The sequence below is a fragment of the Manis javanica genome, chromosome 14, assembly GCF_040802235.1.
Source record: "Manis javanica isolate MJ-LG chromosome 14, MJ_LKY, whole genome shotgun sequence".
NCBI classification, from domain to species: Eukaryota; Metazoa; Chordata; class Mammalia; order Pholidota; family Manidae; genus Manis; species Manis javanica.
This window is the reverse complement of record NC_133169.1, coordinates 8663767-8691056: the sequence shown is the minus strand read 5'-3', so window position 1 is coordinate 8691056 and position 27290 is coordinate 8663767. Positions and strand designations below refer to the sequence as shown.

The window sequence follows — 27290 nt, the reverse complement described above, 5'->3', positions numbered from 1 at the left end:
AGTGTAAGAGCCTCTAGCAAGGAATATGCTACCTCGTAGGTGCTCAATAAATTCCCTCTGCCCAGGGAAGGGTGGGCATGTGGGCAGCAATTAGAGGGACGGTGCCCCACCCCCACCCCTTTCAGTGAGCCAAGTGAGGCCACACTGGCGCCTAGTGGCCACGGTGGGTCATTACGTACACTGATTAGTGGGTCCCTTTGGTATCCTCCTTGGTCGTCACCCTAGCTGGCCCCCTAGAGGGTCAGTGGGGTACAGGTGAGGAGCTGGTACCCTGCACAGTGATGGTGCTGTGAGGTAAGGTCCCAGTGTATGTGTTAGGGAGAGAAAAAAGAAACTTGAGGGCCAGGAAAGCCCCTGACATCCCATGCCCTGCATTGCAGACCCTCCTACAGTGACCCTGTCCATCGAGCCACAGACGGTGCAGGAGGGTGAGCGAGTTGTCTTTACGTGCCAGGCCACGGCCAACCCCGAGATCCTGGGCTACAGGTGCGAGGGGCCGGGGCTGGCGGGGACTCTGGAGAGGCCTTTGGTGGGGGCTGGCGGGGCGTTGCAGGGAGGCGGTGCCGCTGGGGTCGGATGACGGGTCCGAGCCCTGATCCGCACCCCCACGTCCCCACCCCAGGTGGGCCAAGGGGGGCTTCTTGATCGAGGATGCCCACGAGAGTCGCTATGAGACAAATGTTGATTATTCCTTCTTCACGGAGCCTGTGTCCTGCGAGGTCCACAACAAAGTGGGGAGCACGAACGTGAGCACGCTGGTGAATGTCCACTGTGAGTGGCTGCATGGCCGGGGCAGGCGCAGAGGGCAGGGGCCTTTGAAGGGCCGAGGGTGGGGCCAGGGCCGCTCCACGAAGCTGGAGGAGGCCTGGGAGGAGAAGTGGGGGGGTCGCGGGGCAGAAGGAAGAGCAGACTTCCCGGAGCAGAGCTCCCCTTGAGACCAGGCCTTAACTGCTCCTTTCCGCCTCAGTTGCTCCCCGGATTGTCATTGACCCCAAGCCCACGACCACAGACATCGGCTCTGATGTGACCCTCACCTGTGTCTGGGTTGGGAATCCCCCCCTCACCCTCACCTGGACCAAAAAGGATTCAAACATGGTAAGACGCTTGCTGCTGTCGAGTGCTGGGAGGCATGGGGGACAGTGCCAGGACAGGTGGGGGACAGGGCCGAGGAGGTGCAGCATATTTCTAGGATTGAACCCAGGATATTTCTAGGGTCCCACGATGTGAGGAGCAGGACAGTACTTGAGCTCAACCCCACCCCTCCTTGCGGACAGCCAGCTGGTCGGGGGGCATGGGAGGGACCCCTGGCCTATGTGTGGGAGGAGGGAGGAGGGCCTGAAGGGGAGCTGCTTCCAGGAAAAGGCCTGGTCAATGGACGCCACCTAGGAAGGAGGCGGCTGGAATGGTTCACTAGAAAAGAGAGGGCTGTATTCTGCAGAGACCTCCATTAGACAGTCCGAGCCAAAACTGCAGGAAGAGGGATTTTAGAGTGAAGCTTCCTGCCTCACTGGGCAAGAATTAGACCATCAGGGGAGGATGCCACCTCTGAAAACAGTCGCAGCCTCCCCTGCCCCCTCCCATCTCTGCCCACTCTCACAGAAATGGCGCATGTAAACGCCAACCTGTTTAGAGTCAGGGGAGGTCCAGCAGGCTCGGGACTCAGTTTCCCTTCTGGGAATTCACCTGTGGCCCTTCCTGCTTTCTTTCCAATGCCTCCGATGCGGGGGCCCACCCGGACCTAGGGGCCCAGGCCTCCTGGCTCCCCACCCGAGGCTGCTCTCTCTGCCCAGGTCCTGAGTAACAGCAACCAGCTGCTGTTGAAGTCGGTGACCCAGGCAGATGCCGGCACCTACACGTGCCGGGCCATTGTGCCTCGGATAGGGGTGGCTGAGCGGGAGGTGCCGCTGTACGTGAATGGTGAGTGGCTGCCAAGAGGGCCGGGGCCTGGGCGGGCAGGCACCACGGGCTCCAGCAGGCTCTGACTGCCCTCTTGCTTGCAGGGCCCCCCATCATCTCAAGTGATGCAGTGCAGTACGCTGTTAGGGGCGACGGCGGCAAGGTGGAGTGTTTCATCGGAAGCACACCGCCCCCAGACCGCATTGTGAGTGCTGGGGTGCGCCTGGGGCCTGGGGACGGCCAGCACCAGCCTCCTGCGGGGCAGCAGCCTCCCACCCGCTCTTTGCTCCTCCCTTTCCCCAGGCCTTCTCTCTACCTCTAGTCCTCTGAGCCTCTGTCACCTCTGTTCCTTCCCTGCTCAGATACCAGCTCCTGTCTTACTAGTTGTGCCCGTGAGCAAATCACTTAGTGTTTTGAACCTCATTTTCCTCATCCATAAAATGGGGGCAATGACCCTTCCTACCAGGGCCGCTATGAAACTGAAAGGCCTAGTGAAGCCCCTCCTGGACCCACTCCTGGGTCCCCTCGGCCGCACTCGTGCCCTGTCCCGCCCCCTCTCCTCCCCTTTCCTCAGTTTCAGGGTGTTCCCTTGTCCTCTCTTCCCTCCATCCTGCCCCTGGGGGCCTCCCTTCTCCCGGCCGATCCTGCCTTCCTCCTCCGACCGGCCCCTCCTTTCTCCTCTCCCCTGCACCACGAGCCATTAATTCCTTCCGTGGCCATTAACCGTCAAACCCCTCATCACACTTAATGACCATTTGGCCAACTCCAGGGCTGCCCAGGGACACTTCATTAGCACGGCCGCCTGGGCAGCGGGCAGCCCAGCTCCCAGGGGCTTTCCTTGCAGAGCTGGGAGGGTGGTGCTCCGGAAAGCAGCTGCAGACCTCAGCTGCTGCCCCTCCGGTGGGCCCCCCTGTGGGAGGGGACATGAAGAGGGGATGCCCTGGCTGGGCGGTCTGGAGGACCCTGGGGCTGCCACTGTCCGACTATAGCTCCTACCCACTGTGAGAGTCTGGGCTGGGTCTCCCACCAGGCGGGTTGGCATGGGGTCGGCTGTGGGTTGGCTAAAGGTAAGGCTGAAGATTGAGTTATGTTCTACGGAAGTCTAGACTACAGGAGCTGGAAAAACCTTGGGCAGGCTCTCTAGCCTGGTCCGGTCCCTTTACATATGAGGAAACTGAGGTCCAGAGAGGGGAGGGGAGGCCACACCGGGGCGGGAGGGGAAGGCCAGGCCTAGAGCCCAGGGTTCCTGACTTCCCATCCGGGAGTTTTTCTGCGACATCAGGGGTTCCCAATGTCAGAGCGCCAGAGGAGCTGTGCCCACACCACGTGGGATCCGTATAAACATGAGATTCCTGGGCCCCTCCCCGCCTGAGAATCTGCACTGTAAAGGATGTCCCAAGGCGTGTCTGAAAGTCCTCGCATATCTCTCATGACGTTGGGCAGCCTGTGCTTCTAGACTGGTGGTTCAGTGCCAGGGTTTGAGGCAGTAGATGTGACTCAGCTCTGTTGCAGGGTGAGTGCTGGGCCAGGCTTAGGGGCACAGCGGGTGCACCGCATTAAGCTGCCTTGAGGGGGGCGTCAGGTGTCACTGCCTCCTGCTCCTGCCTTATCCCCTCCTGCCCTCCCTGCCCCAGGCCTGGGCATGGAAGGAGAACTTCCTGGAGGTGGGGACCCTGGAACGCTATACAGTGGAGAGGACCAACTCAGGCAGCGGAGTGCTGTCCACACTCACCATCCACAACGTCGTGGAGGCCGACTTTCAGACCCACTACAACTGCACTGCCTGGAACAGCTTCGGGCCAGGCACAGCCATCATCCAGCTGGAAGAGCGAGGTGACCGCAGGGCTGGCTGGGCACAGGGGCCTGGGGGGCCGCTCCTTCTTCTCCCCAGGGGCACGGTGCACAGAGAGGCAACAGTCTCCTGGGCCTGCCCACCGGAACCAGGCCTTGGTGCTCAGCCAGAGAAATCCACTCACTGTTCTGAACACTTGTGGAACACCTGCGCTGTGCCAGGCCCTGGGCTAGGGGCTGCGGGGGCAAACATGAGCAAGGCCTCCAGGAACACTCAGCTTAGCGAAGGAGCTTTCGGGGTGTCAGCACCGACTTCAGACCTCTTCAAGAGCCCTTAGTCTGATAGGTCGTGTGTTCTGTCCCTTAAGGCACTTTGGCAGGATGAAGGAAGTATTTATTACCTTTAACTTTTTTCGAGGCTCTCCAGTCTGATGAGATAAAGAGGCTCTCCCTTTTGACCTGGGAGAGGGGGGGATCAGGTCTGTCTCGGCAGGGAAGGCTTTGGGGGTGAGGGAGCGGAAGAGCCTTCCGGGGACCTGCCCCATCCAGGACTACCAGAAAGGAGGAGAAAGCTGGGAGGCAGGATTCCTTGGCCCCTCTCGCTCTGGGGAGCAGGGGAACCTAGGACCGTCTGAGCCCCGGGAGGGTAGGTGGAGGTGCAGGGGCCACACGGGGTGGGTGCAGAATGAAACGAAAGGTGGAACAGAGGGCAGATTGCCAAGTCTGGACACGGCTGACCTCAGCCAAGAGCTCAGCCCAGGAGAGAGAGACCAAGCCTCACAAGCAGGGGGGCTGCGGGAGAGGGACAGATGGACGGCCGAGGCCAGGGTCAAGGTGATGCCACAGCTGCAAGGCTCAGACATGACCATGATCCAGCCCCCAGCAAGCTGAAGCTCGGGCCCAAACCCCGACATGCACAGACCTTCCTCTCGAGTCCACCAGCAGTTAAAGCCTGGGCCCCCGGCCCACGCTGAGCTCAGCTCCCCGTGACTCGGTCCTCACCCCACCCTTTCCTTCCCTTGCCTGAAGAGGTGCTGCCCGTGGGTGTCATCGCCGGGGCCACCATCGGGGCCGGCGTCCTGCTCATCTTCTTCTTCATCGCCTTGCTGTTCTTTCTCTACCGACGCCGCAAAGGCAGTGAGTACAGCCCGGCTGCCTGGCAGGCATGCGGGAGACACCGGGAAGTGGGGGCCGCACGCTCCACGGCCCTGGGGGACCAGAAAAGGCCAGCAGAGGCTGGGAGAAAGCATCCCGGCTGCCTCCCCCATCCCAGGTCGTAAGGACGTGACCCTGAGGAAGCTGGACATCAAGGTGGAGACGGTGAACCGCGAGCCACTCACCATGCATTCTGACCACGAGGATGATACCACCAGCGTCTCCACAGCCACCCGCGTCATGAAGGCCATTTACTCGGTGAGGGTCCTGTGCCTCCCCGGCCGCCTGCTCCTCACCCTCTCGGGCCCCCCATCTCCCTTATAACCGCGGTCACTGTTCCCCCTCAGTCGGCCCACCGTGGCCCTGCCGCACACTCAGATGTCCCTCCGGCAGAGGCCGCGTGGGGGCCCTCCACAGGCTTCCTTCACCCACCCTGCCTGCACAGGGTGTCCGATGTCACCCCCAGTTCTCTGGTGCAGCTGCCTCACTGCTCAGCTCAGGAAATGGTCCCGAGGGGGCAGTGGCATAGCCATGGTCACACGGAGAGTTAGGGACAGAACTGGAGCTAGATAGAACCCAGGAGCCTGGCCTCTTCCCTCCACACCCCAGAGCCTCTGCTTGAGAGGATGACCCCAGACCCTTCCCTCCAGCAGGTGGCCCCTGGGGACGGGGTGGGGCTGGCCAGGGGGGCGAGAGTGGGACCTCAGTCTGCTGACGTCGCCCCTGCTGCTCTGCAGTCCCTTAAGGACGACGCGGACCTGAAGCAGGATCTGCACTGTGACACCATCGACACCCGGGAGGAGTATGAGATGAAGGTGGGCAGGACTAGCCGGGGCAGGAGGGCCTGCGGGGTGCGGGGGAGGGCCGGCTGGGGGAGGCTTACTGAAGGAACAGAGGAAGTGAGGGGGTCCTGGCTGAGAGCCCAGGGCCCTGCAGAGCCTTGACACCCCTCCCACGAGGGGGCCCCCTCCTCCACGGTCTTCTCGTTGCCCGCAGGACCCCACCAACGGCTACTACAATGTGCGAGCCCACGAAGACCGCCCTTCCTCCAGGGCTGTGCTCTACGCCGACTACCGCGCCCCTGGCCCTGCCCGCTTCGACGGCCGCCCCTCCTCGCGTCTCTCCCACTCCAGCGGCTACGCCCAGCTCAACACGTACAGCCGGGCCCCCGCCGCCGACTACGGTCCCGAGCCCACGGCCCCCGGCCCTGCTGCCCCTGCTGGCGCAGACACAGCCAGCCAGCTGTCCTACGACAACTACGAGAAGTTCAATTCCCACCCCTTCCCCGCGGCGGCGGGGTACCCCACCTACCGGCTGGGTTACCCCCAGGCTCCGCCCTCTGGCCTGGAGCGGACCCCGTATGAGGCATACGACCCCATTGGCAAGTACGCCACAGCCACCCGGTTCTCCTACACGTCCCAGCACTCGGACTACGGCCAGCGGTTCCAGCAGCGCATGCAGACTCACGTGTAGGCGCCGGGCCCGGCCGGGGCGTCTCTGCGGGGCAGAGGAGAAGGCTCGCACGGCTGTTCCCTGATATTCAGGGGCGTCGCTCGTGCTCCCGCCCCGGACCAGCCTTCCTCCTCCCACCGTGGCAGGTGGGGAGCAGGTCTCCCGGAAACACCCCGTCCCGAGGATGGTGCTCGGCGCATGCCCCAGCCTCCAGGGCTGCCCTTCCCTCTTCTTCGGGAGGACGTGTCTCTCCTGACCTGTGCCCTTTCCTGGCCTCAGCGTGGGGATAGGCACAGTGAAGGCTGTGGAGAGCAGAGGGGGCGCTTTTTAGCATTCCCTTTCTACCCGACCCCTCTGGTCTCCCGTTAGTAGACAGGGGGTCACCTGCGGGTGAGTGGGCACGCTTTGGCCCAGGGGGCATGAAGTGTGGGGGTCGGTGGCTCCAGCACGGCTCAGTGGAAACGGGACAGCCTGGCCAGTCCTCTGCAGTCTGCATTCATACCCTGGGTGCATCTCTCCCTCCTTGGCACTGCAGAAGGGGCCTCTGATTTTTCTTAGCTCTGTCTGCAGAACATCCGTGGCACTGAGTTCAAATACAGCCCTTGTTCCACTGGGATTAAAATGCCAGTATCCTGGCTGCCCACTGTGGACACTTGTCTGTCAGCCCGCAGAGGGACCCAGGCACCTCCAGGAAAACTGCCCCCTTCCTTCCGCTCTGTGCTGGACCAGACAGGTAAGGCTGGGGGTGGCGGTGAAGAAAGGAAGGTTGGGAACCATGCCCCGATTCACCAGCAAGAACTGTGTGTGCTACACAGCAGTGTCAGTGCCCACAGTGCAGGGAGACTGCCCGCGCCACCTTCTCTCCCCAGTCTGCCCCCTCCCTGGCTTTAAATGTGGCCTGCCTGGGGAGTGATGGGGTGAGGGTAGGGGTGCTATAGGCTATTTTTCAAAAAAACAATGAAAACCTCATTTGGGAAAGAAAAAAAAATGCTGTAGGGATCCCCCCACCCAAATACAAGTCCCAGTGGAAAGGAAAGGAGGTGCCTCTTCTTTTCCTCCGGATTCCTAACACCTTCCATTACTCATTCACTCTCCAAGCACTTTGAATCCATTTTTAAACATTCAGGTTGTGAGACCTGTCACCCAATGGGCTGATGGGCTTAAGGAGGGGGCTTGGCGCTCAGACTTGCTGTCCTACCCTAGGGCCCACGAGCTGGTTAGAGGCCACCTTCCAGGGTACATGGGAGATGTCCTCTTGAGACAGGTTTTGGTTTGTTAAGTGTCTTTTTTTCTTTTCTTAGATCAATCAGATTCCTTTTTCCACTTTCAGTGCCTTGAGTGTCCAGCTTTGGTTGACCGGTCCTGTGTGGGTGGCTGCAGGGAGCCGGTATTGTGAGCCCCAGACGCACTGTCCAGCGTTGCAGGGCTTAGGGGACAGATGTGTGAGAGGGCCTGGTAAGGGCAAGGGCTGACGGGTAAGGTGGTGCAGAAGGACACTGCAGGCAGCCATGGCCCATGCTGTCCCCGCCACACACGTGCATGCATGCCCACACACATTCCCCATGGCCCTTCTCAGCCCGCCACCTTCTGACCAAAGAGAACCGGCACTCCAAAGAGAACTCGTTCCCCTTCCCGAAATGTGGGGTCTGGAGTCTGCTCGGCCTGACCGGGCGGGGCCTGCGGTGCAATTCCCAGAGAGCGCGTTGCCCTTTCTCGTGGTCACCATTCATTAGTCGCATTCACTTTAATGAGTTACATGCTCATTACCATGGGCCATCGCCACCCTGGCACATGGGGCTGTGGGCTGACTCCTCGCCATCCTCTCCCTGCTAATACCCTGGAAGAAAGTAGCTCCAGTTCCAACCTCCTCGTCCTCCATTTCAGCAGGGGTGCATCCCAAGGACCTCCTTCCTAAGGCAAGACAGGCTCCCTCCACGTTCAGCCCCTCGCCCGGAGGCTGACACCTTCCTTCCTGGTCCTTTGATGTGTGCTCAGTGAGGGTCTGTTAAAGAGGCAGGTCTCCGTGCAAACAAATTCATGCATATGTGGATTATTTTCACAGAAACCAGAAGCCGTGCCTGAGCCAGACAGTTAAAACCTAAAGATTGTCACTTTTTAAACAAGAATTTCCAAAAAAAAAAAAGCAACCCTGAAACATTGATTTGTGTTTGAGGTTTCACCACATTCTCTTCCCTCCTTTTTGGTTTCGGTGCTGGGCACACTCTGTTGCAGTGATGGAGGGGGGCGGTGCCCAGGGTCCGCAGGTCCGTCCGCTGCCGCTGCAGGGCTCACTCGCTTTCTGAAGGCCTGAGGCAGAGTGCTGCACTGTCCTCTGTTGCTGAACACATTGATGGGGGCTCCTGAGTATCAGGCATGCCAGGCACAAGGCAGGGGAGACAGCAGCAGCCCTGGCAGTCTCCCTCAGCAGCTTGCCCTCTGGTCAGATCAGCATCCAAGCTGGGACCTGTCTTCTCAGCCAAATGGAATCCAGAGGGTAGAAGGTGCCGTTGAACCTGGAGGTTTTGTTCTCAAAGGCCGGAGTCCTCCAACAGGCTGCCTCAGTTCTTGATGTGGTTGCCCTGGTGACCCTGATTGCCTTGGACATTTTTATTTGAGTGGGAAGAGCAAGGGCTGGGGGTCCGGAGGCCTGGGACCCAGTTGCAAAGCTGCCATTGACTGAGTGACCTTGGCCTAACCACTTTACATTTATCACCCCCAGTTGTCTAGTCCGTAAAGTGAGGGGGAAGGATTGCACAAACCTAGAACTGTTCTGCCCTTGTTGTATGCATTTGGTGAGGTGGAGGGTCTGGCGATCCCTGGCAAGGAGTTGGGAACAGTAAGCAAGCGGGGTGAGGGATGGGGAGTTGGAAGGGCCTCTTGAAAAAAGCATTCACCACGGGCTTCGTCATCTTGGCAGAGGTGCTGTGAGTGAATTTCCACTAAGAACCCGTGGATTCCAAACAGCAACAAAAAGCACACCCTATAAACTTCAGTGAAATTGGGGTAGGGTTATCCCTGGACCATTGGGAATGGTCCTTCAGAATTGGAGTCCCACCCTGAATTCTGACAGCTTTGCAAAGGTACCTGTGGCTGGGGTGGGCATGGCGAGTCCTTCACTGCGTACCCAGGGTTCCCGCAGCTTCCTCTGTAGGAAGGAAGGGCCGCAGTGACTCTCCGGTGCTCAGGAACGTTCCGCTGGCCCAGGGACAGTGCACCCACTTCAGAGCAGGCGAAGCCTGAAGGCCAAGGTGTCTTGAGCCAGAGGGCCAGGCGTGAACAGAGCTGCCCTTCCCAACGCAGCTGTTAGGGAGGACAGTTGGTAGAGGGAAGATGGGTGCAGCTCTGACACAGATTCTAGATCTTACAGAGGTGCTTGTGGTCCTAGGTGAGCCGTGCTTGCCAGGTGGAGGCACAGGCTGCCTCCTGAATCCCAGGTCCCTCTGCGCCAGCCACAGAGTTTGCATGAAGTGAAAACCACAGGGAGTCAGAAAGGAGAGCGGACAGGGACGGGAGCTGTGCTGAGCTCTCAAAACGTCCTCCTTGAATGTCCTCCTTGAGAGGAAAAGCATTAGTAGGACCGCCCTGCCTGCAGGCCCTGCACCCTCTCCTTGCCCAGCAGTTGCTGCATTCCTCGTAATTTTGAGGGCAGCCTTTCCCTTTGCAGGATGGAACACACCGCCTGGAGTCCCTTTTGCCCTTGTGCCCTTTCATGAACCAGCAGGCGCTCTGTCAAGAGCCTCCAGTCCTCCTGGGCTCCTTAGAGCAGATCACATGGCCTCATGGGGGTTGCTCGCTGCGTGCACTCAGCAGTGCCGGGCCACTCAGGTTTAAAGAAATCCATGTTAAAGTCAAGCTCCCGGTTGGACCGAACTGGCTTAGTCGCCGCTTCACTCTGATGTGGGCACTTGTGTCCCCACCACTGTGCTCCCAAGGCCACGCCAGCCTGGGAAACCTAGGCTTCTCTACCACTTCCACGCTGTGTGTGCAGAGCCAGGTTGCTGTTCTGCGCCCCTGCAGGCTGAGGGGACCCCCTGAAAGGCACTGGTGAGGCTCCAGACCCCGGTGGGACCAGCGAGGAGGGGACAGTGGGACACTGAGTGCCCAGACCAAGGGATGAAATTACAAAGGCATTTATTTTTGTGAAGAGGCTATGAAATTAGTATTTAACGCCCCCTCCTCCCCCCCACCCGCCTCATTCCCTTCTCCCCCTCCCCTTGCCCCCTCCACCGTGCGCGCTCTCCTCTCCCAGAGGCCAGCCTCTTCCTGAGGCTCACCTTTATCAGCTGGGTCCTGACATCCCATCTCTGCGCTGGTGGGGGGCACAGGAAGGATGTGTGGCTTGGGAGACGGATGAATCGAGGAGTTGCAGGGAAGGGGGCAGAATCCCATTTTCTTGCATCACTGTGAGGAGCTCCAGGCCCTGTCCCTGGAGAAATAATTGCTGCGCAGACATCACAGGCCATACTGGGTGGTTCTGGTACAAGCCTGCCCACAAAGGTAACTCCACTTTTCATAGAACCGTCACTCATTCCTGCCAGTCTGTCCCCGGCTCCTGGCTTTTTGCCAGCCCCAGCCACTACCTTTTCAGGTGTTGGCAGGCCGTGGGTGCCTCTGTCTGCTTCTGGAGATCTTCAGATGCTGCCCCCTGGGCATATCCCTAACTCTGGGGAGGCTGCAGCCAAGTTGCCATACAATGGAAACTTTGGACACAATCTGATTAGCAATGGTGACCACTTGGACCAGAAAGAAGCGCAGGGTTTCCTGTGGTCACATTTTCCACCCTAACCATTCTGGGGATTCTGACCTCCATTTCTGGCTCCATTTTAATTTTCTCCACCTAAACCCCCATAATAAATGGATCCATGATGATAATTAAAAGAAGAGGAAAAAAAATAATTATTTTTGTTAGGACAGACCATCGTAGATTTTTAGCAGTGTGTATCTGTGTGTCCCTCACACCTTTTCCTATTCTGCCTTTTATCATTTTCCTTTTTTTTAAATATTATGTACTATATTTTTAGTCTCAAACACACTATATATTATATATATTTAATTTTTTTATATATATAAATATAAATGTTTTAAAAAGTACCATGTTTGTGTCATTTAATGCATGGGCAGCTCTGGTTACTTAAGCCTGCCTGATTTGGGGTGAAGCAGCCCAAATTCAGGGAAAAGAAAAGGAATTTCTGGATTGAGATTGCAGAGGCTCCATTTGTGTCACCTCCAGGCCATGGGGCACGTGGGTTGTATTCACTGCTTATGACTGTCGCAGAATCCTGAGGCCAATTATGGGAGTTCAGGGATAAACAGCTAGAGGCTCCTGGCGTTTGGAACGCAGCCTCCAAATGGTCTGCGCCAAACACAATTATGGGGATAGGAAAAGTGGAGACTGAAATTGGGATCCAGAACCCCAAAGGAATTGGATGTAGGAGGCGAGCAGAACTGGTTTCATTTATTAAAATGCAAAGGTTTGTTTAAAAGGAGAGTTGCCAGGTCTCCAACCTTTTGAGCTTGTAGTGAAACAAATGAAAACACAGGTGGTACAGCCGATGGTACAGTGCCCGCAGAGGCCATCCTGCTGGGAAATCCAAAATTCTCCAGGTTCAGTAGAGTTTCCAAGAATTTCACTTGACTCACTTCACAAGAGTGTTTGAGGATAACTGCACAGAAGGTCCACAGCCCTTTCCCTTCTCATCCCAAACTGTGTTTATCTCTAGGGCCCAGTTTAAAGGCCGTCTCCTCCAGGAAGCCTTGCCTGACTCATTTACTTACCTTCTCTCCTGGGAAATCCCAGGACACGTGAGCTGTGCCCACGGTCTCAGCTGTCTGCCCTGATCAGCTGTGTGGATGGCACATTAGCACTTTCCTCTGAACATAAGCACACTTGAAGTAGGGATCATTTTAGTACCCTCATCACCCAACAGAGTGCCTCCATATAGTTGTTCAGAGGTGCCAGAGGGATGCCGGGAAGAAAGGGAAGGGAACCCGTAAACACAATTCACAATGGGAATCTAACCTCTAGGGGTTCGTGATTGATGAGGTGGCCTGGCATGGTGACTAAAAGCATGGACTCTGAGCCCAGTCTGCCAAGCTGATCGGCATCACCAGGACTCACGTTGGGTTCACTCTGAGTCCCCAGGCTACTGGGCAGGACCCACCTGACTAGTTTTGGCCAGTGTGCCGTAAACAGAAGTGACATGTCACTTTCAGACCAGAGCATTTAATTGCTAGTGTGAGACCCTCCAGCCCTTCTTCGCCTGCCATAGCAGCAGGAGCTCATTGAATCCGTATGGTGCAGCTTCCAGATAGCGACGTCCTTCTCTGGTCTGGGTCACTGAGTGGCTACGGGAAGCAGAGCCCCTTTGCCAACCCATGATGAACGAATGGTTTGAGGGAGAAATGAATCTCTTTTGTTAAGATAATGTGGTTTGGGAGCTATCCCACCACATGATGGATCCTACCCTGATGAACACAGAGCTTCACAGTTTGCTCCTGTTTGACCCTGGGTGAGTCATGTCACCTCTCTGCATCTCACTGTCTCCTCTGTGAAATGGATCAGTAAGACAGCCTATCCCATGTAAAGTGCTTGCAGAGTTCCTGGCACAGGAGCGCTCTGTCAGTGTTCACTTTTGTTAGCCTGGACAAAGGGGAGCAGTGGGCCTCTGCCCCTTTCTTTAGAGACGTCACAGAAGATGCCAACAATTGCCCTGGGATTATGAAGACTGCATGGAATCTGGAACGAGAAGATTTAGGTTAAAATCCCAGCAGGGCATCACAGAACTCGGTGATTCAGGTCAGGTCAGCAGACCCTTCGGGAGCTACCTTATCTTTTATCTGTAAAATGTGGGCACTCAGTTAGATGAGTTACACAAAAGTCCTTTGGAAACTGCCAAGTACTATGCAAATGTGAGCTGATTACTTCGGTCTGTTAACACTGGCAGAATCCCATCCCCACCCTGGGCAGCATCCCACACCAGTCACCTCACTGCCACATGCACCTCCCCCCTACACGTGTGCACCATGTGCTGGCCACCCCGGCAGCGGCCCGGTAAGAGGAGAACGTCCCCATCCAGCTGCACACTGCAGAGCTTACCTCATCTCTTCCAGTCCTACAACCAAAAGGCCAGCTCTCTGCAAAGCAGGAAACTTGGGGAGGAGAAAGATTGCTTATCTTGACTCACCTTCCCGTTCGTTCCCTCACAGTAATTAGCTGCACAGAGGCAGCCTCCCGGGGAGAGCGGAGCCCTCAGCTCCCAGAGCTCAGCCCCCCAGCTTTGTCTTTTTGCTCCTCTCCACATAATACTGCTCTCTTGGTGGTCGCTATGCAAACACATCCTGCATTCATTTACAAACTGGGGGATGTTTCATACTTTGAGGCTCAGATTAATGTTCCACCTCCCCAGAAGAGACATTGGTGGGGGCTTCTTTTCAAATAGAATCCTGTCAACAGGCCGTGTCTGGCTCGCCAGTCCAGCTGTGGCCTGAGGGATGGTCAAAACCTGGCTCTTCGGAGCCTTCTCTCAAACAGATGCTTCACTGTGGTTAGTAGGAGTCAAAAGCTGAAGGCGCCTTGAGGGCCCATCTGCGCCAACCATGGACACAAAGCAGGAGCCCCTCTTCAGCCTTAGAAATGGGCTCACCATCAAGGCCATCAGGGGATCGGAGAGCAGGGTGGCTTTTTGTAGAGGCTGGACTTTGCAATCGGAATGTTTCGGCTTCCATCCAGCATCTCCAGGCACCGACTTGGTGCTTTTGGGAAAAATCATTTGCCATCTCCAGGTCTTAGGTTCCTCATTGATAAAAATGGTCTGTCCATTCATGCAAAAAATATCTATTGAACGTTTACCATGAGTCTGGTACTATTCCAAACCCTGGGGATACAGCAGGGAACAGCACAGAGTCCCTGCTCTCATGGCACTTACCTTATAATGGAGGAAGATAGACAATAAACAAATAACTATATGCCAGATAGTGGTAGGTGCTAAGGAGAGACACAGAGCAGGGTAAGGGGGATAGCAAGGGATGGCAGAGGAGGTGAGGGGTATGATTTTATGTTGGGTGGTTAGAGAAAGCCTCTAAGGTAAGAGGACAGGTAGGCTGGGGAAAGAATATTCCAGGCAGAAAGAAAGCAACTGCAAAGGCCCTGAGGCAGAAATGAGTTTAGAGGATTCAAGGCCCAGCAAGGAGTCTGGCTGAGATGAGGTAGGAAATCCTGTTAGAGAGGGAGTGGAGCAGATCCTGTGAGGACGTGGAGGCCATTAAAAGGACGTTGGAGATTATTCTGAGATGGGAAAATGGAATAAGTTAAGCCATATGAAATTGCTGTTTTTGTAGGTCAGAAATGGTTGAACATCGGCAATTTTACATGGTGCATCCTAATGGATGTGAATGTGCAGCACTGTTAATTTATTATTGCCACTTTAAAAACCAGACTTTTCTATTATTTTGGCAGGATTAATTGGAAGATATTTCTTCCTTCCATTGAGCACAAATCTACCTTCCCGTGCTTTTCACCCAATGGCTATAATTCTGCCTTCACCCCCTCCCCAACAGCCCTTTTGATATTGAAATACAGTTGTCGAGATGTCATGTCTCTTCTGAGATGCTGCCTATTGGGGTTAAATATTTCTGACTCTTCAAGCCATTTCCCCCCTGATGTGGTCTCCTGACTCTTTCTCACCTTGCGCATCCGCCTGCTGAGTGAGTTTGAACAACCGGTAGGAAATGGTAGCGTTTCCCACTGCTCCCCCCTAGCCAGAGGGAGGGTCCCCACCTCAACCCCCTCAGGTGTTCTGTGCTCCTTCACCTGCCAACCTTCAATAAATATTGTCTTCTAGCCTCCCCAGGAGGGAGTGGTGGCCCCGAACCTCCCAATGGTCCTGAGAACTGTCCCCTCCACTGCCATGGGAACAGTGCCAGGTTCTCAGACAAACCCTAAGGAGATGACATTAGACAAGGGCTTCCCAGGTCTAGCAGCTTGGTCACGGCCATGCCCAGCACCACAGCCTAGCTTCTTCAGGGTGTCCCAAGACTTGGGGTGCTCTGAGGGTGGGCCTACTAGGAGTTTTTTAACAGCAAGGTTGGCACCACAGGGTTGGCACCCAACCCTGATCTTCAGGATCTAGATCTGTTCACCCTCTGGTTCTCGAATCAGGAGATACAGCTTCCAGTCCAAACTCCGTGTATTTAGCTGTGTGATCTTGGACAAGTTACTGAAATATTCTGAGTCTCAGTTTTCTTATCAATGAAATGGGAATAATGATACTGCTTCATTAGGCGAAGGAAGAGCTAGTAGGATTGGCTACAAAATGAGCATGTGTTTCCCAAATCCCGCCTCTCCACATCGCCTCTGCTGCTGTCCTCTAGTCCAGCGGTCCTTCAGCTCCGTCCAGATGTGGCCGAGTGGTCTGTGCTTCCATTTTTTGTGCCCCTAGAGGCTCTTAACCACCACTGGGTATTGGCTGCAATTCCCTGAAGAATTGTTACCCTACTTGGCAAAAGGCAAAAATAGAACCTGTTCTTAGTTTCACCACCAGTCCTAGAAAATCGGACTTTAACTAAAATAGCACAACCAGAGTAATCCTTTTACAGTGTCAATCAGATCGCATCACTCCTTCGCTTCATACCTTATGGTTTCCTCATCCACTTAGAATAAAGTCCACACTCCTTCCATTTCCTACAGGCCCTACTTTAGCTGGCCCCTGACGGCATTTTCTCCACCCTTACCTTGTCACTTGCCTTTCTTAGTATTTTCAGTGTCACTGACCTCACTGTCTGTGACATTCTGTAGATACAACGCCCAGCAACTTCCTTCAATGAAACCGCCTGAAGTTTTGGGAATGTTGAAGCTGACATTTATTAAGTAAGTGTGCCAGGCACTTAGATGAATGTGGTTACATGCAATGCTCAGAAGACTGGGCCTCTGAAGCTCGAACTGAAAGAGAATTCTCCTACCTCCATCCCAACACTCAGGGGGCCAGCTCAGCAAATAAACCCAAGAAGCTCTGGCCTCAGAGCCCCCAGGGCTCCAGCCCTCTCTTTCCAACAAACTAAAGGGCTATTAACAGTCTCTTCACTTATTAAAACAATTTTTTTGATGCCTGTCCCTTTGGTCCCGGCTCCGTACCACAAAAAGGAGCTAGAATCCCAGATTCCCCTTAGAAAGGGCAGCCCCTTGCCAGGGTAGGAAAAGAAAGACCTCCTTGCTCAAGAATTGTCTTACGTAGGACCCCCAGTGCTGGGCATAGGTTCCTCGTGGGTGTAAAATCTCCGTGGAGGTAAAAGAAACAGTGAGATTCTGGTAGATTGAAGAGAAAAAAAGCTAGTTCATGGGCTGGTAGTACAGCTCTGATTCCGAGATCTGAGGTCTGTCAATAATGCCGAAGCTCCCGGAGGGTAGGGAAACACCTCCACATTTTTTAATCTGTCAAAAATCAGGGGATGTACATGACCCACAGACATTTTTAAAAGGCTGGGGACTGGACCACTGATCTCTGAGTTTCCTTCTGAGCACTGACTTCAAGGATCCCATGGCTGTGATGGCATCTCTACAAATCAAGGGAAGTGGTGATGAAGCAGCCTAGATTCCAGGAGAGTACATTTTCTAATGGTCTGCACCAATTTTCCATTCAGAACACATGCCTATAATATATGTGACAAACCACTAGTAGAACAAGGATCTAGGTTTTCTGACCCTAAGTCTTTCCCACCACAGCTTATTTCCTTTGTACTTGTCTGACTCAGTGCAACATCTCAGACTCCTCCGAAATCATAGAAAAGTCTCAATTTAAAGACTCAAATCAAGAATTCACTCCCCAGGGAAGGTCTCCACCTAGTTAATGCCAAATTAAGTGCCTCTCCTTTGTCCCTTCATGGCGCCCCAGCTTGCCCCCTCTCCAGTGTGTCTCTGTCATTGTTTTTATACCCAGCACAGCTTACCAAGATGTTGACAGTTCAAAGATGAATTGTGGTTTCAGATGTAAAAGAAATACTTCTTTCTTTCTATATATGATACCCTACAGCTAATACCCAGTCTCTTCCCTCCCATTCACAGCCAGGTTTCTTGAAATCCATTGTCTCTGCTTCCTTGTTCTTACCACTTTCCCTCCTGAACACACTACAGTCTATCTTCTGCTCTTATCAAACCTCCCAAATGGATCTAGCTCTAGTCATCAGATCCAATGGTCACTTTTCAGTTTTCTTCTGCTGCTAAAGGAATAGTTTTTAAACCAAGGTAAGTCAGTCATGCCTTTCATACTAATATAAAATGAATACATGTGTCAAAAACTGCATTTAATCCATGAATTAAGGAAAGATCCAGTACCATGTTTCAACTGATTCAAAGGAAAATCCAGTGCACCATACTTACACAGATCAACCAGGAATTCTGAAATGAATTTACAAATAGATGTAAAACCAGTTCGTCCACAAGAGTTAATCAATTACATCCATCATGCACAATCAATTTGCATTTCTGTGGACAAGAATCATTTGCATTATCAGCTTTCCACAATTTATTGGGCTGTAAAACAGCTGACAAAGGCAGAGATAACCTTGGTAGGTAAGTTACACAGGACATCCAGTAACCTTTTTTCATCCCTTTTCGTCTTCCCTGATACTTACTTGACCTGTATGCAGCATTTCACACTAATGACCCTTCCCAAAACTCCTCCTTCGCTCTGTGGTGTCACCTCCAAGGTCCCCCCTCTTCTGCGATCACTCCTCAGCAGAAGTGGGCCCTTCTTCCTTCATCTGCCCCTTCAGTGTAGGTATTCACCAGGGTTTTGTCCTGAGCCTTCTTTCCCCTCTACCCACATTTTGAGGGTACCTTCATCTGTTCTTTAGTCTTTAGGCCACCAAGGTTATTCTGATGACACTCAAACCTCTGTCTCCAGCACAGATTCCTTTGAGCAGCATCCCTATATTTGTTTATATTCCTCTATCACCTCAAATACAACATGAGGTACCTACAAAACCCACCTTTTCTTCCTCCAGTGGGGTCACCTTTTACCCAGGTGCTTAATCTAAAACCTTGGGAGCCAAGCTTGCCTCTTTCCGCCTCTTCGCCTCTCCTGTCTCATCAGCCGCCGCGACCTGCTGACTGTGCCCCTCGTTGCTCCTGTTCCCACAAGGCCTCTCTTCAGCAGGCTTTTCTTCACGCCTTGCCTGGCTTCTTTTGAGAGCCCCCTACCCAGTCTTTCTGACCCCATTGAATCCATACTTAATTCTGCTGCTGAAATATTCCTTCTGAAACGAAAATCTGGCGGGATGCTCTCATCCCTGAAATCATTCCATGGCTCCCTGTGAAGGTCAGAGCACAATTAAGCCCATTAACAAGTTGGCTGAGGGCTTCCATGAACTTCCACGAACTTCCACAAACTTCCTCTTTCCAGCCTCAGCTCTTGTTGACTCCCTTCCTAGGGTTATAGGACACCCCCCATGAGTCTCCCGACAGGTCCCCAGGGTGAGGGCCATGCCATTTCTTGCCTCCTTAGAATGGTTTGTTCTCTCCTGGAAACACTTGTCCATCCCTCTGTATCTTTTCCTAGCCGACTCCTGGTTATCCCACAAAACCTGTATTGAGCTTTGCCTCCTTCCTTGAGATTTTCTCACCACCTGCCCTGTCCGGGTTATGGGCTCCTCCTAAGTGATCCTTCCCTGTTCTCCCATCCCTGCACCCAGGGTCACAGACACGTTTTGTGACTGTTGCTTATCTCAGGAAAAGCTCCCCTGCTTTTCCCTTTCTACGCACTTGGCACTTGTCACACTGGGTCCTTGTAGTCTGTTTGCATGGCTTCCTCATGAGACTTGGAGCTCCTTGCAGCAAGGACTGGGCTCAGTATACACCTTTCCCCCTCAAAGCCCTCTTCCTACAATCCTAGGGATGGCTGACCTCCCGGGAGGAGATGAGCTACACAGATGGATAGATGGAGCACCTATGTATAGTCACTCACTCTATAGAGAATCCCCAGGGAGAACAGGACTTGCAGGAAGCCAACAGCAAGTGGAGAACGACCTGCCACGGGTTGGTGACCCCGGCCCCTAGCTTCATCTTCTAAACTCATTCACTCAGTCACTCAGTACTGGACACTGTCCACAGCCTCCTGGGGAGGGAGAGAAGTCAATTAAGGTTGCTGTGCTCTAGGAACGTGCAGTCCCATAGCAGAGACGTACCTGCTGCAAACGTGTATGTGACTTAATCGCTAAACAGGAGGAATCTGAACACGGGGCTGTCTTCGCAGGAAGTGAAAGCCATCGCTTGCAACTGCTGAGGGTTCACAGTGAGGACAATGTAGCCTCTGAGCAGGGATTTGAAGGATGAGAAGGGTGGCCTCCTTTTTCGCCGGGAAGAAAGGCCGTGTCCAGGCACAGGAAGAAGCAGCGACAGGGCAAAGGCTTATGGTGTCTTCCGGGGGTAAGGCGACAGTCACACGCGTGCGGGGCTGGGGGCAGGGAGGGGCGTGGGGAGCGGCCCGGTATAGAGGGCGGCTGGAGACCCTCCGGGGCCTGTCTGCCCCCTGCAGGGCACCTGGGGCACCCGGGGCACCCGCACACACCCCCGAGGCAGGGAATCTGGGCGTCCCCTCCTACTCCCTCGGCAGGGAGTCGGGGCGCTCCCCACATGTCCCGGGGTGGGGGCTAGCAGGGTGGCAACACTGTGGCCCTGCACCCGCGTTGCCTCAGCACCGTGGAGGCCGCGGCCTCCGGCCCGGCTCTCTAGTTTATTTTGCACGAGGCAGGCGATTTGCCTTCCGCCCCGGGACCCAGCTGCAGACAATAAGGCAGTTAGTTCCCCGCAGCGGTGCAGCCGGACGCAGGGCTCAGGGCCGCGAGGGGCCCCGGCCCCACCTTTGCCTCCCTGCCCTGTTCTGCTTAAGCGTTTCCCCTCGTTTCTCCCACCTCCCTCTGCCCTTCTGCTTCATTTTTGTTGAGCCTCAGTGCACCCCCACCCACAAGCCCACTCAGGCCCTTCCTCCTGGGTGTCACCCGCTCCTCTGTGCTGGGAAGGGGTAAGCAGGGGGACAGGTGAGTCACAGGCTGTGAACAGCCCTGGCCCCCCGCCAGCCCCCGGCCCTGGGAACCGTGGTCAGCCCTGCCCGTTCCAGCCCATCTCTGTCTCTCATCTGCTCCTAAGGTGACCCTAACCTTTGCCCCTGGGTCCACAGGAAGACACCCCCAGGACTCCGCCCACCATGTCCAGGTGATCAAAATTCCAGACTGATGCCAAGAACTAGCACCTGACTCTTCCGAGGTCTCACCCGTTGCCTTCTCATTCACCACACATGTTTATCATCAGAGATGCTTCCATGAAGCCCAAAGTTTCCCAGGTGAGAGACAGAACCAGAAACTGCCCGGCTGGCACCTCCTGGGGTGATCCTGGGGACGAGCGGCGGCTGAGCCCCCACTGGCCATCTCCTGGGCTGCGAGGTTCCTCCCCCGGCTCAGAAGGCAGCTGGAAGCCGTCTGTCCCGGGGGTCCCTGTGCAGAATTACCCCCAGCGGCCATCCCTGCTCACACCTTTATCCCCACTCTCACGCCCGTCAGGCCAGGTAGGGGAACGTGTGTCCGGAAGTCATGGGCGCAGCAGGGTGAGGGGAGTGCGCGCGCTGACATCTGCCGAGTGAGCTGCGGGCTCCGCTCCGCCTCAGGCGTGGCATCTGTGAGATCAGGGGTGAGCGGTGGACGGACTTGGAGGCCCGGCACACTGTTCAATCTGGCTCTGTTAGGGTAGACACTGTGCCAGAACGTGCCAGGCAGGGGCACGACCTCTGGGCCGGGACAGTCAGCGGCTCCCTGGGAGTCACGGGCCCCTTAGTGGCGCTGTCCTCAGGGAGCAAGGAGCCAGGCGGCAGGGCCGGAAGCCCCAGCAGGCCCCAGCAGGCCGGGAGGACGAGGGCGGCGGGTCCTGGGCTGGTGCTGGCCCAGAGCAGTGGCCCAGGAGCCTCGAGGATGTGAGGCTGGGAGCCAGAGGGGGGCTATGTTGTGGGGGACCTGGACCTTCCATGCTGAACTCCTCTGAGTCTGTCTCGGGAGGCGCCCAGCCTCTTGGGGTTTGCTGGGCTTTCCAGTAGTGCAGGACACCTCCTGCAGAAGCCTCGGTGGGTTTATGCCCCAGGCTTCCCCTGCTCCTACTCAGGAAAGGAAAAGTGGCTCCTCGCTGAAAGGTTGGGAGAACCCTGGGCGGGTGTGATTGTGGGGACAAGCCCCAGGGGGTCTGTGTGGGGGACGGAGGTACACGTGGACTGGCGCGTGCTGGACGGGAAGGTATGGGTGGCGGGCCTGTGTGGGAGCAAGGGCACTGCTGAGGCTGCGTGGGACCTGGGAGCCCCCTGCCAGAGCTCGGCCCCAGCTCTGGGAAGAGGGCAGAGCCCAGGGAAGGCCGAGGGCCCCCAGGGAGATGAGTGATACCCGCTGCACCCATGGGAGCAGAATGAATGGGCCTGAGGAGGAGGAGGAACCGAGGTCATGAGAGAACAAAGGAGCCCAAGGAGGGTGGGCAGAAGCCCGATGGAGGATGAGGACACAGAGGGAGACAGAGTCAGGGAGGGGGTCCCACTCAACTAGGTGACAGTCACGCACCTACCTGCCCTGGGCCCTTGTGCCGCTGTGCAGGAAGAGGCAGGCCAGCCCTGAGAGGGGAGAGCAAATATGACCACAGGGAATTTTACTATGAGGCTGAGGGGGTGTTGCTAATCCCGCCGGGGGTTCAGAGAAGGCCGGAGGGCGGGATGAGCACGGGACTGGGGTACACCCCACAGATACAGCGAGGGAGCGGGCGCGGCAGGTCGTGGTCTGTTTTGCGGGGTCAAGGAGTCCAAGCTCTGTGCTCAAGAACATGGCCTGGGAGAGAACCTGATCGCAGAGCCGCCTCGCTGCAGCGCTCCCTGACGTCTCTGCAGAGGACCCTTACGTGTTCGGCTCTTGTCTCTGATGATGCAAACCAAACTATGTCACTCCCGAGACCAGGCATTCTGTCGGTGCTCAATCGATGCTCCACATACAGTAGCTGCAGGAAGTGGTGTGCCTTGCACCAAGCAAGAGCCCTCGGAGGAAAATCATATTTTTCCCCTTTTTTAACTGATAAGAAAGTGAAGGCTCTCCTTCAGCTTCAGGAGGATTTAAACCGAAAGTTGTGGCACCTCTGGGCTTGAGCAGTCTGTTTGTTTCTTTCTTAAAAAAAAAAAGCTTCCTATGTTTATAGGGTTGATTTATTTTTATTAGCATCCATGCTGGTCAACATAAAATAAATATGAATTCAAGATTATAGGGAAAATTGCTCCCACTTTAATTTTAAAAAGTGTAGGAGTTTCATAGGATATATACACTGTCTTCCACGTTTCCTCTTGGAAACATTTTCAGAAAGTCCTGTCATGCAGTAGACAATGTTTTAGTGGGAAGGAGAAGAAAACAGGAGGCAGTGGGAGTTGGAGGAGTGGGGGCAGGAATGTGGGGGACGAGGAGAATCCCCATGAGAAACCCAATTCCCATCAGCTCCCAGAGCAGCACCGGGGCGCCAGTTGGGTGTCATCCCTTAAGACAGCCACTACCCAGTCGGGAAGGTGCGCACTTCCGTCAGCGCCTGGCCCAGCTCCTCCTGGCTGGCTGTCCACCCCGGCGCTCAGACGAGTGATGGAGGGTCTGCTGTGCCCAGGCCCCCCCTTCCCCCGCCACATGCCGAGTCAAGAGGTTGCTGTGCCGGGGGAAGGGTAAAGCAGGGCACAATTCGTCTTTGGGTAATTATCTGTCAGGTGCAGCTTGTGAAACCTCAGTCATAGCCTCCCAACCATGCAAGAAAATAAATGACACACATGCACCGAGAGACACCAGGGTATGGTCTTGCCCTCCATCCCCGCCAGCTCAGCTGGGAAAGCCAAGCTCTGCTCAGGCCAGCCCAGGACTGTTGTTCGGGCTGTTCGCTGCACAGGCCACCCTTCCCCATCTCTTCCCAACCTGGACATTGTGCTTTTATCCTTCTCAGCCTGAGTTCCTCAGTGAGGGGGACGGGAGGTGCTTTAGCCTCTCAGAAGTCATGGACGCAAAGAAAGAAAACTAACCTAATTCTTGGCCATTTCTGACGCAAGGTGGAGGTGGGAGAGAAGCCTTAAATGTTGGCTGAAATTTCTAAAATGGGCTGTCCTGTAACTCCACATGCAATGGGCTGAGACCCTTCTCTGTAGAGTGATGGCGGCCACTTCTTAGGGAATAGCCAGTGGGCCTAGGCAACCTGTGGGCTGGGCACACACATTTTGTCATAGATCCCCACAAGGAAGCCCTGTGGAGTGGATGTTTTATCCTCACTATGGAGATGAGGACTTGGAGATTCAGAGAAGTCAAGCAACTTGCCTCCAGTCACACAGCTGGCAATCCCCTACCAGAGGCCCAGCTCTCCACCGTGGGGCTGGGGCTCCATGGAGGGAATGTGCTACCTAGCCCTGGGCCACAGAGGATAGGCAGTGGGCTGTTACTCCTTGAGTGAGTTGTTGTATCTTCCTCTTTAAAATATGCATAATATGTTAATCTCCTCTGAATCCTTGCCAGAATTAGTCAGGTAGCAAGTCTTGGTACTCCGGGGGCATTCTTCGGCCCTCCCTTACACGGCCTCTGCACACAGGGAACTCGGACCTGGGAGCGCTGGGCACAGACGTCCTTAAGGACTCGGAGGAGCATTTTGCATTGGGGTCCTAATCCTTCTGTGCCCAGGACCCCTTTGGCAGTCTGGTGGCACCTATGGACTCACCATATTCCCAGATACACAAACTGAATTATGTAGGATTGCCAAGGAAGCCTATTTTACTGAAATACAGTTATTGAAAGAATAAAAAAAACAAATTTGTGACACAGTAGTCTACCACCTTCTTTAACAATGCATTCAATAACCCGATCTAGCAGCAGATCTAATAACTATCATAATTTCTGAGGCATAATGAGTGTAAATGATATTTCAAGGGAGCTGCAGCAACTGAGAGAATATGAAAGCATCTTGATTTCTATTAGTGACAGAAGCACAAGTACTGCCAACACTCCTGGGGCTTGCAGTACAGAAAAACTAAATTCATTTAGAGGTGAGTAAAAATCCAAGTTGCCAGGCCTCCCTGAATCTCTCCATGGATTCCAGGTTAAGAGTAGAAGCACGTGGCTGAAATACATGCTAATGTGAAGTAAACAGCGCATTTTAGGGCTAGACAACCCGGAGAGCAAAGAAAGCCTAGCTTCAGTCAGGGAGGCTTCGGGAGCACAGGGCCCTTCTTTTGTGTTTTTTGAGGCAACCAAGGCCCCCAGCCTGAGGGCTTTAAGGGGCCAACAGCACAAGCAGGCTCATACTCTTCAGCCCCTCGCCTCTGATCCTGGGTGATCTCTGCCTCGCCGTGTCCCCTTTGCATCTGCCCTCCTCTCTTGAGGTGAACACAGCCCCCCTCAGCTGGGCTCTGCTCCCATGCCCCCTCCACACTCCGCCGGCCCTCGGTTCTCACATGGCCCCTGGGGCTCCCTGGGGCTCCGGGCTGCACAGCTGTGAGGAAACCTTGTTGGGGTTTGGGCCCTCAGAGGGGTGGCAGAAGCTTCTTCACGCTGAAGAGAACGGCTGGTTCTCCATTCAGGTGGGACAAGGAAAAGCCACTGGCGTTTAGGGGGGTGAGGAGGTGGGGCAGAAGCCCTCCCGGCCTCCCATCAGCAGGTTGGGTAAACACGGGGCCATACGAAGCCCTTGGCAATGGAGCTGCCCGCCTCACGTCCCCAGGAGGGAGGTGGAGGGGGTCCCTTCACTGCTCCAGTTGGGTGGGGTTGCGCTCTGGAGAGAAGGCCGGCCTTGGACTGAGACCATCTGGCTGTACCCCCGAGTCCCTGTGGGACCTTGAGCAGGTGACTTCTCTCTGAGCCTGTTTTCTCAACAGGGAAGGAAGGCTAACGGGCACTTCCTCTCTGTTCTCAGGAGTCAGGGCAAATGTGGCAAAGCTTCGTAAGCTTTGAAGTGTCAGGTAGGTGTTAATTATTATTAACAGGAAAGTGCATTTTGTCCCAGGTCACATTTGTGCAGCTGTCTTGCAGAGCCCTCTTAGGGGCTTTAATGAAGGCAAAGACACCCCCACACTCCAAGGAGCTTGCTCCATCCCTGAGCCTTTTGACCCAAGCCAGGTATATATATATATTTGCTGCATACATTGAAAAAGATCTACATATATATAAAGGGATTTACTTAAAATGTCTTTTCCTACATAAAATGCTAAACTCTTAAAGGGCCTATAGGACCTCCGACTTCACAAATACCCTTTTGCTCTCTCCCTGGACCGTCACAATCCTATCAGAGGGGTATTTCGAACCCCCCACACTTTACCGATTAGGAAACTGAGCTCATTTCTACAGAAAATTAGTGGCCACGAGGGCCCCAGACTCCACCTTCTGCCCCTTCCAGTACTTTCATTAGAAGTAAGACAGCCTCTTGAGGGGAGGCGGCAGCGGTGATAAAAAGTGCCTGGGGAGGTCATCCAACATTGAAATGTTTCTTACTTGAAGGAAAACTGGTAGCTGGCACCGCTCAGGGTGTTTCCCTCATCCTTTGTCACCCCTGTCGCTGGGTAGGCTGCCCTTACTTCCTCATGGTTGGGAAATGTCCCAGCCAACTAAACTTTTCTTGTTCCGGAAGAGCCCAGAACTTATTTTTTTTGGCCGGAGCCGTCGCTGCTGTTTCACTTGCGGGAGGATGCTGCCCTCAGGTGGTCAGAGCCGAGAACTACAGGTGCACCAACAATTCTGGGCGCTCCCAGGGACCGCAGGCATCGAGGGGCACCCAGCAGTCTCGGACAGTCGCTGCTTGTGACCTTGCCTTAGCGATCTGCCGCAGGCACAGATGAGGACTTTATACCGGCATCTTCACGGATGGGGGCCTTTGGGAAGTTTCGTTTTCAACAGGCATTTTAACTATCTTCTGACTCGGTGTCTCCCTGCCCCCAGTTGCCCTGCACAGTGGCTCTGCCAGATGCAGCTCGAATGTGTGTTTCACTTGCCCCCCCCCCCCTCTTGTCAGAAACCTTCCCTGGGTCCCTCTTGGCTGAAGGTGAAACCCCAGCCTGGCACCCAAGGCCGTTTACCATGGGCTAGTACTCCGTTCTCGACCTGATTTCCCTCCATTCCTCTCCGTTCCCACGACCTCCTCTTGTCACGCCTGTCGCATGTTCTTTTCCCCTCCTAAATCCAGCCTGTTTCCCCGCCATCTCACCTGCTTCAGGAAGCCCTCCCTGATTGATCTAGCCCACAGGGGCCCTCGGGCTCCAGAATGCCTAGAGCTTTACACTAGTGCCCCATCCTCGGCCTTTCTCAAAAAACACTTGGGACTTTTACTGCCCAGGGGACGCCCTTCGCTACCTCTGGACAGGAAGCTGAAGGAGGAGCACCAGCTTACGCCTCTTCACTGCCTTCTCGCTCTGCTGCCCGTTACCCTCTGGGCGCCCCATGGCGCTTGCTACTTGACTTGCCCCCTACGATGCAAGAGCCGGAGCTGCACACAGGCCTCTCTGAAGGCCCGGGGGCAGAGGGAGATGCAGGGCACCGGGTCACAAAAGAACAACGCACACCCACGTTAGGGAACCTTTCAGAGCAGAGATTTCCAACAGGGAAAAGAAAAGCGTCTCAGAGCAGGGGGTGTCTTATTCTGTGATGAATGCTGGGGCAGCATGGGAGACGAAGGAAAACCTGGCTGTGCTGTGAGATGTTGGGCAGATAACCAGCCTCTCTGAGCCTCTTACCTGCCCATCTGTAGGAGGGAGTCCTTTGCATAGGGTGCTTAGGCACAATAGATATTGCATGTTAAAAAAACTGATGCTCAGTATACAGTATATGCTTTTAAAAATGTCATTTCCAGTGCAGGTCTTCTGGATAAGAGAGTCGCATTATTGTGGATAATTTCATTATACCATTTAGGGACGAACTATCCAGTTCTCAGAGGTGTGAGGGAGGGAAGCCCCCTCTGCGCAGCGGCGGCGGCCAGGACCAGGTTTGCC

The 27290-nt window shown here is 54.9% G+C and overlaps 1 protein-coding gene across 3 annotated transcripts in view; it reads left to right on the top strand.

The window, feature by feature from the left end:
• KIRREL1 (kirre like nephrin family adhesion molecule 1) overlaps positions 1 to 11385 on the top strand; it is a 95826-nt gene extending 84441 nt beyond the window's left edge. For 2 of the 3 annotated variants that reach the window (XM_017652926.3, XM_017652925.3), the window contains exons 6-15: positions 381 to 486; positions 623 to 771; positions 968 to 1095; positions 1743 to 1917; positions 2001 to 2101; positions 3531 to 3729; positions 4717 to 4824; positions 4961 to 5100; positions 5580 to 5657; positions 5839 to 11385. In XM_017652926.3, coding sequence (XP_017508415.1) covers positions 381 to 486; positions 623 to 771; positions 968 to 1095; positions 1743 to 1917; positions 2001 to 2101; positions 3531 to 3729; positions 4717 to 4824; positions 4961 to 5100; positions 5580 to 5657; positions 5839 to 6315 — 1661 coding nt within the window. In that variant the 3' untranslated portion in view covers positions 6316 to 11385. The remainder of the gene's footprint in view (positions 1 to 380; positions 487 to 622; positions 772 to 967; positions 1096 to 1742; positions 1918 to 2000; positions 2102 to 3530; positions 3730 to 4716; positions 4825 to 4960; positions 5101 to 5579; positions 5658 to 5838) is intronic. The other variant, XM_017652928.3, reaches the window with a different exon arrangement.
• The last annotated feature ends 15905 nt before the right edge of the window (positions 11386 to 27290 follow it).